Source organism: Nematolebias whitei, chromosome 7 (genome assembly GCF_014905685.2).
Source record: "Nematolebias whitei isolate Nwh7 chromosome 7, NemWhi1, whole genome shotgun sequence".
Lineage (NCBI taxonomy): Eukaryota > Metazoa > Chordata > Actinopteri > Cyprinodontiformes > Rivulidae > Nematolebias > Nematolebias whitei.
Genome location: NC_056504.1, coordinates 41,249,030 through 41,261,150, shown reverse-complemented (window position 1 = coordinate 41,261,150; position 12,121 = coordinate 41,249,030). Strand labels below are relative to the sequence as shown.

At 38.9% G+C, this 12,121-nt stretch overlaps 1 protein-coding gene across 1 annotated transcript; it reads right to left on the bottom strand.

Moving 5' to 3' along the window:
* Positions 1-4,895: 4,895 nt before the first annotated feature.
* On the bottom strand, positions 4,896-11,229 carry LOC119412538 (MAP kinase-activated protein kinase 2). Its single transcript, XM_037679559.1, has 10 exons — positions 10,680-11,229; positions 9,721-9,860; positions 7,257-7,321; positions 7,106-7,185; positions 6,900-7,026; positions 6,637-6,712; positions 6,391-6,515; positions 5,473-5,558; positions 5,304-5,384; positions 4,896-5,202 (listed from the first exon to the last, which is right to left on the bottom strand). The coding sequence occupies exons 1-10, from the start codon at positions 10,983-10,985 to the stop codon at positions 4,975-4,977; spliced, it is 1,314 nt and encodes a 437-aa protein (XP_037535487.1). The 5' UTR covers positions 10,986-11,229; the 3' UTR covers positions 4,896-4,974.
* Positions 11,230-12,121: the final 892 nt, after the last annotated feature.

Below are 12,121 nucleotides of genomic sequence, written 5' to 3'. Positions count from 1 at the left end.
AAATAACTCCTTAAGTACTGGTGCACATTTGTTTTTCTTGTTTGTTTTTGACAAATGCTGAAATAAAGTACTAATATTAATAACACTAAACTTCTAACACGAGTCACAAATATAGTTTGTTTGTTTTTTAAATAAAGGTTAATTACATCACAGTCAGTTTCATATTTCATGGCCACTCCAGTGGAAATATTATGTTCTTCCAGAAAGTGTCTGCACTGCTATTTGGACCCTGGAAAAATACAATGAATTCTATATACAGTGGTCCCTCGCTACTTCGCGGTTCGTTTTTCGTAGACTCGCTTTATCACAGTTTTACAAAATAAGATTGAACATGACACACAATTGACTGATTGATGGATGAGCCGCACGATCGGCATGGACTTTTTATTTAAAATAAATTACTTTAAATTAGCACCTGCTGCACCTGTGTGCAGCCCACACTGCAGGAGAAGCGTCTTCCTGCAGCGTGTCATATCTCCGCCCTGCAGCGGAGAAGTGGGCGTGGCAGAGAGCTGACTTCATGACATTCTGTGCTCTTTTAGAGCATTTAGAGTTTAGAAACATTGTTTAGAGTATTGCAAGAGTGTGGGAAGGGTTTAAAACGCTTTTATATATTAAACTAGACTACTACTTACTACTTGTACTACTATTCCTACTAGAGCTGCCATTTCTAACCCGAACCCAGAGCCCGGCCCCGCCCGACCCAGATTCAGAATGGGCCAGGCCATAACAATGTGCTTAATGTGTGGGCCAGGTCGGTGTTGAGCTTTTCATTGCATCAGGATCGCATGCAGCCAACGATCGAATATATGCAAACATGGCTTGCCCAACTGCACCTGCTGCACGTGACCATTTGACTGCGTGCTGACTGGCTGGTTGAAAGAGGTAAAAAGTTCACTTAAGCTTCAGATGGACTACTGCCAGCGATCCATCGCCCAAATGGACGTTCATTCAGCCACTGCATTCAGCGGACGCATGCGGCTGAGACCCAAACAGGTGAGATCACAAAATATCCGACATGTCAGAGCAGAATGCAGGCAGAAGCAGGAGAAGCATTTAATGCGCTTTGAGAGCTCTTCAGCTCTGATCTTCTGCCCCCTCAGCCATGTGCATCCGCCAACCATTAATAATTGTCAGTGGTATAAGCAGTCAAAGCTTAATTTAAAATGTCGGGGATGTTCCGGGTTCTGACCTGTAATTACTGTTAATTCGTTGGATCAGGTGGAGTTCAGAAATGATGGCTGCGGGCTGGGTCGGTTTGGATTATTTGGACCCGAATGCAACTCTAATTCCTACTTTGCAGTTTTTCTCTTATCGCGGTGCTTCAGGGTATGGATCCCCCGCGATAAACAAGGGACTACTGTAATTATAAATGTTAAGTAATATTGGCTGCAATATAAACGTTTGTAACATACGCTTCGTATGAACCTGTATAAAATTTTTAGTCTGAAGTTGTCAAGATGGCAACAATTGGTTCAGGTTTTGCTCTGAACCATCAGTTCATCTGAGGTCATAATAAACTGAGGTCATTCAAGGAGCTATCTATGACAGGTAAGATATTAACTACTTCTAACTTTTAAATAAGCTTTTGCTCAGGATAAGATAATTATCAGAATAAAAACAAGTTTTGTAAACAATGAGATAATGAAGCAATTGACGTGTTATCTTGAGATATCATTAAAGACATTTCACCGCAGTGGTTAAAGTTAACCTTGTTTCACACACCTCGTCCTGACAGGCTATTTTAATGAAATTATCTCCTGATTATTAGTTGGGTTTAATTTATGCAGATGACATACTAAACAAACCAAACACACCAGCAGTTCAACACACATTGCTCTAATCGTTTTCTCTTTTTCTTATCAAGAGATTTACTTCACAGCATTACGATGTAAAATATTGTACTTTCCATTTTCCCACTTTGATCAGGCAAACTTTACTTACTTTTCAAATTATGATTTGAACATACTAAAAGTAAGATAATCTTATTCACTGTTGTGTGATGCTCTGACAGGTTAGATTGTGTTCAGAGGCCTAGGACGTGGTTGTAAATTAAACTAAATCAAAATTTCAACCATTTCGATCACTATATGAGCTGTTTGTTGGATGGAGGAAACATGATGATCTAAGCTCTCGGTCAGACCTGTCTTTGTGTTTGTTTCTCATTAAACCATCATTTATCATTTGTGCGTGTGAAATTGACACTAATAAAATGATTATTTGACAAAATAGGTTTAAAAGTTTGTGATGTAATTTCCATTTTGTGTCATAAAATCTAAAATGCCACTTCAGTATGTCTTTAGTGAACAACTATGGTGCTCTTTACAAATCCTTTTCAATATATGCATTTGCTTTATACCTGACTTTTTGTTATATTTGTACCCTGCAAAAATGGTTTGATCAAAGCAGATGATTACTGCGCAGTTTTATGGCCTGGTAAAATGGTTGTGCCGGGCTAAACAAACACCAGCTTCCTGGGGAGCTATAAACTGTAAAAGCCTTCACAAAAAGCTCATTCATCCACCAGGCCTCCTGACTGCTGCAGAAGATAACGTGAAAACAAACTCAAATGTCAAAATGTCTTTAATCATAAAAAAGCAGCAACAAGCAGGATTTTTCTTCTGGCGTGAAAGTGTTTAGAATAAATCCAACATAAATGATCTAAATTACATTTTACAAACAGTAAAAGTGTGAACTGACCTTACACTGAGGCTCCAGCAGATTGGTCAGGATGTTTTTCTCTCGGATAGTCAGGAGATCACTCATGATGCAACCGAAAGGACCGAGCGCCATCGTTTGAGCTTCTGCCGCCTTCAGCTTCCCCAAACTCGTTCTTGCCTCTTTAGATCGTGTCCACTGCATCCTCTCTGATCTGAGGCTTGAATGTGAGCATTTCTAGTGCAACGCTGCTCATGCAAATTTATGGACACTATATGAGCAGTGTAGCGTCTCACTAAGCAAATGAGTTTTGGATGTTACCGTCAAAAAAATAAATGAAAAGTCACAGTGCAGACATACTGTCTGAGTAAAGCATGTCTGTGCTTTAGTGACTTCTCAGCTTTAAGTATCATGGATGTCCCAATTGTTAAAAATAAATATTTATCAGATTCAAAATGAATCAGAAGAGAAACCAACTTTCTTCACTATTAGTTTTTTAATTATTATCTCCTGAATCCAGAGTTGATGCTTAAGATCTTCGAGACGAAGCAGTCCATCATTTCCCTAACAGGACAGTTATCTCTCAGAGTGCAGGCTCGTTGTCCCCAGAGTGTCTAAAAATAGAAATGGAAGCTGAGCCTTCAGCAGTCAGGCTCTTCTTTTGTGTAACTTCAAGTTTGTGCATCTTTTTAGCTCTTTACAAATGTTGTGTAATGATTTGTTCTACATGTCAATATGTGCTATAAAATGTTTCATAAATGGATCCATCCATCTTTACCCACTTCTTCCTTTCTGGGTTGTGGGGGTCACTGGTACCCAGCAGTCACTGTGTGAGAGGCAGGAGACACCCTGGACAGGTCTCCAGTCCATCACAGGGACACGCAGAGACAAACGAGACAAACAGCCATTCACTCTCTCTCACTCACACCTAGAGACAATTTAGAGTTACCAATCTGCCTAACATGCATGTTTTTGGTCTGTGAGAGGAAACCAGAGTACTAGGAGAAAACCCACGCACGCACGGAGAAAATATGCAAACTCTACCAAGAAAGGTCCTGGGCCAGGATTTGATAATATATATATATATATGTTTGTTATTTATTGCTGCTGCACTGTGTGGGCTGATGCTAGGCTATATCATGTATGATACAGTAGCTATCTACCTTACCATCATAATTCAATCTCAGTGTCACTACATGTGCAATAACCTGTCACACAACCTGCGTAGTATATGCTAATTATGTGCAATATATATATATATATATATTATATATATATATATATATATACTACCTTGAAATATTTAATGTGTAAATTAGACATCCTACAATAAATGGAACTTGTGCCCCCAATTCTTGTTTTAAAAAAGTCATTAGAGTTGTAAATTATATTATCACTTCACACTGGAAAAATAATGATTGAAATGAATTATTCTAATAATTTAATATGACATTCATGTCCATGATGAGTGCATGTAAGCCTCTGGGCTCAAATATTAAATGAGGTTAAACCTTGAACATGACTAGCTCTGTTTAGAACAGGTGAGCCACTCCTGCGCAGCAAATCCAGTCTGAGCTGCAACATGTCTTTTTCTTGACTTTGTTGAGCATGGACTTTGTTGTCTTTTTCTAGACTATTCCTAACGCTGATGCAGATTAAAAAAAGATCTTTATTCACATAAACATATTACCATATTTTTCGGACTGTAAGGTGCACTTAAAGTCCTTCAGTTTTCTCAAAAATCAACAGTGAGCCTTACAATCCGGTGCGCTTTATGTATTAATTCTGGTTGTGCTGACCTCAAACCGATTTTATGTGGTGCACGGCGCTGAAAATCTGTCAAAATGAACTTGTTTCACTGAATGCTCCTTATAATCCGGTGCGCTTTATATTATATTATATTATAAAATACGGTAAATCATGTATGGCAATGTACATACACTAAAAAAAAAAAATCCTTACAATTTTTTTTCAAAAAAGTGAGTCACTGAAGAATTTAAAGAACGAGCACCATTGAGCTCAGAACTAACTCATGACTGCAAATGACCAAGAAAACGTTTTTTTTTTATGCTTTTTGAATTTATTATTTTACTCCCTGTTCTCTTGCTGCATCAAAACCTCCAAGTTTGACATAAAAATATGAGTTTGATTAAAAAGTGACACAAGTAACTGAATTAAAAAAGTATTTTAATTGGTAAAAGCGGTGACTCTCGAAATATAAATGTGAATCTTTGGATTGCTGTGTGTGGACACAAAAAAAAATGCATACAGTAGAATAAGTTGCGTGTGGATGGACACAAACATTCCTCACGGTGCTTACTTTGACTCTAGATTTGTGCTGAAATCATTTCCCCCGTGTTCTTCAGAAAGTTCCGCTTCTCTTTGACAGTCTCCCTCCACACTTCCACCCCCCTCTCCTCTCTCAGCATCTTTCGGCCTCTTGCGTCTCTTGTTCAGCAGAGGGTTGTTGGACGTGTCCAGGTCCTTGATCTTCACCTGGTCGTAGTCCACTCGCATGGTGGCCAGAGCACTGGTCATTTCCTCCTGTTGGAACGGTTTGTTGCCATGAAGCTGAAGAGTTTTTTTTCTGCCACCTTGTGGCCACATCCTGACCAAGAACCAACTGATGCAGATCTGAGTCTTACCTTTACGTCGTCCCACAGCTCCATGTCTTCTGTCAGAACACGAGAGGTGTGCAGAGGTGTTGGAGGGACCACCATCGACTGCTGTTGGATTAAAGCATAAACCTCCATGATTACAGAGAGAACGACAGCACAAGTTGTCAGACACGAGACAGAGAAGGTGCTAACTTACACTAATCCAAGGATGGTTCATAAACTGTCTGATGGTCATCCTCTCACTGGGGTCTGTCTTCAGTAACTGAACGATAAGCTGTTTGGCTGAAGAGAATAAATCAAAAGTAAACAACCCAACATGTCTGAAATGACTAAAGTACAAAACTTTATTTTCTTTATTTTGAGGCTGTATACTTTCAAAGCTCTAAATTAGTCACCTTTAATAAGCACATACTAGACTAACTGAGGCTTAAAGCCATAATCTGTCCAAAAACAGATATAGGCTACTAGCAAATGTTATTTGGATCATTTTATCCAGGGAGTTTTTACTGAGGTAAACAGTCAGTCACTTCTAGTTTAAACCATATGACTGTATTAAAGCAATAGTTCAGATCTTTAGACGTGGGGTACCGTGGATACCTTAGAGCTAGTCCGAGTGCTACCGATACCGACATGAATTTGTGCTGTTAAAAAAAAAAACCTTCAATCTTAAAAACGTTATAGCAGCTCATGTGAGCATTATTTAATAAATCTGTGGACAGCCGTCGGTTTTGCATTACGTTTGTTTATATAGACTTTTGTGGAGTTTTTTTGTAAGTGCATATAGCAGCAGCAGCTAGCTGTAGCACTTCCAATACAAATTGGGGCACAATCTGCAGACATATAATGTTTCTGCTGAAATAATCATGTAATGAACAGCTGAGCTGTTGGCTTCCAAACTGAGATCATTCAAAGGGCTATCTACAACAGGTAAGATATTTTTTCTCACATATCTCCCACAAAACCCCACTTTAAAAACACAGTCGAATCAATTTTGAAAGTTTTTAGGGCTTTTTTCCCTTCCAGACATTTCATGAATTTGAATAAAATTAATGCTTTACTCATTTTTACAAACTGTGTTGCCATTTGAAGTAAATTTAATAACAACAAACCTGACCTTCCTCTGAAACGTCGACCCACTCGGGGTTGGGAAACTCATACTGGCCCAGTCTGATCCTCTGCTTCATACCTGGAGAGATGGCCTGACCCGTGTTTGAATAGAAAGGAGGAAACCCACAGAGTCTGGGAAACAGAACATTAAAAGAAAGAAAAGAAAAAGCAAGACAATACAGCACCCTTTAATAATTGATCCTCAGCTATACATATTTAATGAAGCTGAATGAGTTACAGACATGATACTCACAAAATGTACATGATAACCCCCAGAGACCACATGTCACATGACTTGTCGTATTTCTCTGGCCCGAGCACTTCTGGTGCTGCAGGAGAAACAAATGCAGAAAAAAACACAACACGACAACATAAAAAGGCACACAAAAATTAAAACTACATAGAAGTAAATCACAGCAGCTCAGTGCTAAAAAAGAGGAAACCGGGATTGCAATTTCACATTTACATTGCTGATAAAAATGCAAAACAACGAAAGTGATTTCAGGAAACTCTCACCAACATAATATGGAGTGTAGCAGGGGGTTTGGAGGGAATTGTGTGCTACTGTCTCCTTTGCAAAGCCAAAGTCTGTCAGCTTTAAAGTGGCGTTGCTGTCCTTGGTTTTGTAGAGCAGGTTTTCAGGCTGAAACACGAATACGGAATAATCAAAATAAATGTATAAGCAGAAACCTTTGCATATATTTATTCTGAGTGTGATGTACCTTCACGTCTCTGTGAGCGATGTCCACATTATGGAGGTACTCTATGGCTGTGCCGATGTCATGCATGATCTCTGACACCTCTGATGGGCCAATGTGAAGTTATTAAGAAGGCAGAGACGGCTGTAAGGACTAAACGAATACTCCGACTCACCTCGCTCTGTGAAGGCCTGGTCCCCTCGGGCCTGGATGCGGCTGAACAGCTCCCCTCCCTCCATGCTGAGACAGAGATCAGAACCCGGGCACTGAGGACACTTGAGTCAAATGACTGCGGTTTTCTACAGCAGCCGTGTTTTTAGAACAAATCAAGCCATTGTGCCTCAAACTGTACTGTTTAAACAAGTTCAGACAAAAGCAGGCGAAAAACAAGTACACAAATATGAAAGTCGAGATGGAAAGTAATAAACTGATGTTGTCAAGTAATTATTTTATATTTACCTTCATACCTTTGTCTAAATCTTCAACGTATACATTACCTCTGTCTGTGAATGCTGAGTGAAAATGTGCAGTTCAAGCAGAAATAATGTGCTATGACTTTTTTTGCGTAAGATTTCCTTTTTTTTTTTACATTTTATTTTATTTACAAAAGTTTTCCCAGGAGAAATACACAGATATTTTCAGTTCCTTCAAAATATTTTATTTTTTAAATCTATTTCAGCATACCTGCTCTATTTGTGTCTTATTGCTCTATTTAGCTTTTAGCTACTATTTTGCTAATTTTTGCTTTCATCTACGGTTTTGCTACTTTAAGATTTTAGCTATGGTTTTGTTTAGCTAGAGATTTGCTAATTCTATCTTTTAGCTCTGGTTTTGCTAACTTTTTTGCTTTTGATTTTATTTGCTTTTACATATGGTCAATTTAAGTATTGGGTTCAAAACTGCAAATCTTTGCTTTTAGCAACATTTTGGCAAAGTTTAGCTTTTATTTGTGGTCTAGCTAACTTTAGTTTTAAGCTAATGCTTTACCAATTTCTGCTTTTAGTTAGAGCATTATGATTTTTTTCTTTTAGCTATAGCTTTGCTAATTTCAGCTTTTAGCCATAGTTTTTCTAAAATGTGCTTTTAGTTGTAGTTTTGCTAAGTATAGTTTTTAGATACTATTTTGTTAAGATTAGCTTCTGTTTTTATTTATTTATTCATTTGTTTATTTATTTATTCAGTTTCAGCTTTTCCCCTAAATTACGGCTGTCATTGAGCCCTGAGTATTCCTGCTGCATTTTCACAGAAAATGCTCATTTTTCCAGCTATTATCACCTGTACGCCTGTCACAATAAACATTAAATCAATTAATCGCATGATAAATTACAATTATCGACCTCATTTTCAATTATCAGCTTTATCGTTTCTTCGTGTCTCTCTTTCTACTGAAGACACTGGATGACAAAAGGCTCAACTCCGGTGCTCTTCAATGATCCCTCTCTTTCTCTTTAAAATCTGTTTTAACTGCCCAAAATCACATTTTTGGATTGTTAAAAAAAAGCTAAAGCTAGCTGCAGCAGCTCGGGGGGGGGGGGGGGGGCCTCCACAGCACCCGCTGTAACACTGAGAAGCTAAGCTACGAACTAAGCTAAAATAGGCTGACCTCGGGGAAAAAACCTCTGTCTTGTCAAAGCTCTGAAATTCATGGTTGAAACATGTGCCTTTGTCTAAAAAGTTGTTTTTCTCTACAAAAAGAAGCTGAGAACTTGTTTACTGACTTTTTTTTAATTAAAAGCTTTGTGTGGAAAAATGGTATAAAGGCTCAAACCGCACCGAACGTCCGCCATTTTGAGAACCGAAAAACACGAACAAGAGACAGCCCATGTCACAAGGGACCTCCCTCCTATTTTTCTTAAAGAGACACGCTGCTCGCTCCCTCACTATCCATCCTTCGGTTCAAACAGTCCTGTTCTGCCATCCGTTGGTCAAAAAAGGTACTACATACAAAAATTTAACAACATTTCTTCTTAAATTTGACAATTACTAATTAACATCAAATTTCAAACAATATTATCGTTTATCGCAATAATTTCTGAGACAATTAATCGCCCAGCAAAATTTGTTATCGTGACAGGCCTAATCACCTGTTTGTTCATCCTTCAGCAGTGGGTGATAATGTTTTTTTTTTTACATGTGTGTACACATGTACATACAGGGCTGTTTGGCTGTCAATTAACAAAATATCTCTTGAGCCATGTGGATGGATTTTAATGAAAATCTCAAAAGTAATTATTGCCTACATCTACAACTGACAACCTGATGCAAGATAGCTTCCACGGCTAATCAGTCTTAGTAAACACAAAAATACCTCTAATGCTGCCTTTTTTTCCCAGATATTGAGCTAAAGTCCACATCAAGGTTACCTGCCCCCACCCCAACCCCTGGTGGGAAAACAACCTCTCTACCAGCCCCTCCTCCACCCTAATACCAGTGTGGAAAACCTCCAGTTCATTCACCTATTACAGTTTACGTAGTTAATACTCAAGTTTTGCTTCTGCACCAAGTGTTTGAATTCTTCTGACACATCTAGTCTTTTTCTTTCGGGGGGTTGCTTCACTTCACAAGCTGTTTAGAGTGACCATTAAAAAGAATCACCATCAGGGGTTGCACTGAACAAACATAAGTAGGATCATTCTCACCACTCCATCACAATCAGCAGACATTTCTTCCCGTGGTGCATGTTTTCATACAGGCTGAGTACTCGTACAATGTGGGGGCCTCCGGATGCTCGCCAGTGCAGCTCAGTCTCCCGTCGGGCTTTAGGGGTGTCATACAGAATCTAGAATGGAAGCAACAAGAGGTTTTTAATGGGTCGCTTCTGTTTTATATTTGTCCATATGGAGAGCTTTAGGGAAAGAAGATAAATTTATTGTTAGTTTATATAAAAGAGTAAAACATTAAACTGACAATAAGTGCATAATTCTGTAATGTGAGATCTTTAGTGTTGCAACTGATCTACTTCCACTCTGAGCTATTTCATGTGCAAGCAACCAAATCTGAATCCTGAAGGAGGAATCTGACTTCAACATGAGTGCTAGAAAGGTGATGCTTTTTGGGAAAACCCTATAATGACATAACACCAATTCCCTTCAATCAAGGCTGGTTTCCAAGAAAATTGTGACTGGAAAACATTTCTTCATGCTGCTTGGCCACGGCCTGAAAAAGACTTTCCAAAGAAAACGTGCAAGCATTCATGGAACTCCTCTTCCTGTTTTTTTTTTCTTTCTCTTTTTCTTTATATATATATATATATATATATATATATATATATATTTTATTTTATTTTTTTTCTTACAGCCTTAGCAGAGTTGTATATATCTTACAGCACACACTTGTTTTTAAGAAGATGGGCGAATAAATAACAGTTTTGGCAAAGGGCTGAGTCACATTATGTAATATTGTTCCGGAGCACGTCACTGAGTCTGAAGACTCCAGACAGCATCAGTGTGTGAACAGATTTACTTTCAGATTGAATCAATCAAACAAACAAACTGACATCAGGAGCCATTAAATACACAGACTGAAGACACATGAATAATTGATGCTCTGTGTTTTCCAGACACACCTACAGGGAACAGTAACTGGTGGACTGACGCACCTTCAGGGCACACTTCTCTCCCGTCCGCTTGCAGTAACACTCCAGCACTTTGCCATTAATGCCCAGACCAAGAACCTGGGCTGTTATTTTATAGTCATCTGTGACTGCGTGTCTCCTGAACTCCAGTTTGCAGTAAGCAGGTGGCTGGAGGCCCAAAGTGCTGCTGGAGGAGTCACAGAGGCGCGCTGTCGCGTCCTCCTGCGCGCTGGATGGATTCCCGGAGCCTTCCTCCTCATTCTGATGCATTTTACTCTGAAAGAAGAAACAAGCTGCACGTGAAGAAGAAAAGTCTTGAACAGAATTCATCCGGCGTCATTCTGATCCATCCGGAGGAGTTTTTGACAAATTGGTCCTCTCTTTAAGAAAAATAAGGCGCTCTGTCTGGAACAAGGCTGCTGTGCGCTCAGGAAAGAGGGCGGAGGTTCGGTTCTGTTCCCAAGGACAAGTTCAGAACTCAGGACTGGATGTAGAGCACAACAAAGAGGGAGAACGGCAGCAGGAATTTGTCCTCATGAGTATCTACCCCTCTCTTTCTGATGGGAACACCAACCTCTCTAACCCCCATGACGTCAGCGCGGAGGGGCTCAAGTTCATTCACTGTCCAGCGCTCTTAAAGGAACAGGAGCGCGCCAAGACGCACGGCAGAGAGCGAGCACAGGAAGAGGGGTTCAAATACAGGAAATGGCCATTTCTGTGAGCAAGAAGTATGAGTGCTGAAACTTGCTGAAGAAGCTAAAACAAGCAGAACACTCACTAAAAGCCCAAAGCAGCAATGTGCTAGCTAAAAGGAGCAACATGCTTGTAAAACTCATCAAATGATTGCAAGAAGCTTAAAAGTTCCGACACGCTAATGAAAAGCTAAAGGTTAGCAAAATAGCAAAAGGTTAACTACAAGCTAAAAATACCAAAACTGTAGCTAAGAGTAGCAAAAAGTGAGCTAAAAGTACAGTAGCTAAAGGTACCTAAGCTAAAATAGTTCCTTAAAAAAAAGCTAGCTAGAATCTAAAAATAACAAAATGCTAACTAGAATCTAAAACTAGAAAAGGGGTAGCTAAAAGTAGCCAAAGGTTATCTAGAAGCTTAATGGTGACTTAAAACATTAAAACGCTAGTTAGAACCTAAAAATACCAAAAGGCTAATTAGAATCTAAAACTAACAAAGGGGTAATTAAAAGTAGCAAAAGTCTAGCTAGAAGCTAAATAGCATAAGCCAAAAATAGAGCTAGTGTGTAAAAATACTGTTTTGAAGGAATAGAAGATATTGTATTTCTATTTACATGCAAATAATGTTTTTATTATTTAACAGTCACACAAAATAAACATTATAGCACCTAAATCCTGTATGAATGATGACAAAAAAATATATTTGTGTGTGAATGAAATAATTTCTGATTTCTGTGGTCGTTTTCCTTTGGACTTTGGCAGCTGTTGTTATTCATTTTC

Bases quoted from the DNA above. Each gene is read 5' to 3' on its own strand.
- LOC119412538 (XM_037679559.1), bottom strand. From the start codon at position 10,985: ATGAATTCTGTTCAAGACTTTTCTTCTTCACGTGCAGCTTGTTTCTTC. The intron at 9,861-10,679 runs GTGCGTCAGTCC...CTTCCATTCTAG, and splicing joins GAGAGAAGTGTGCCCTGAAG to ATTCTGTATGACACCCCTAA. The intron at 6,713-6,899 runs GTGAGAGTTTCC...TTTCTCCTGCAG, and splicing joins CTACACTCCATATTATGTTG to CACCAGAAGTGCTCGGGCCA.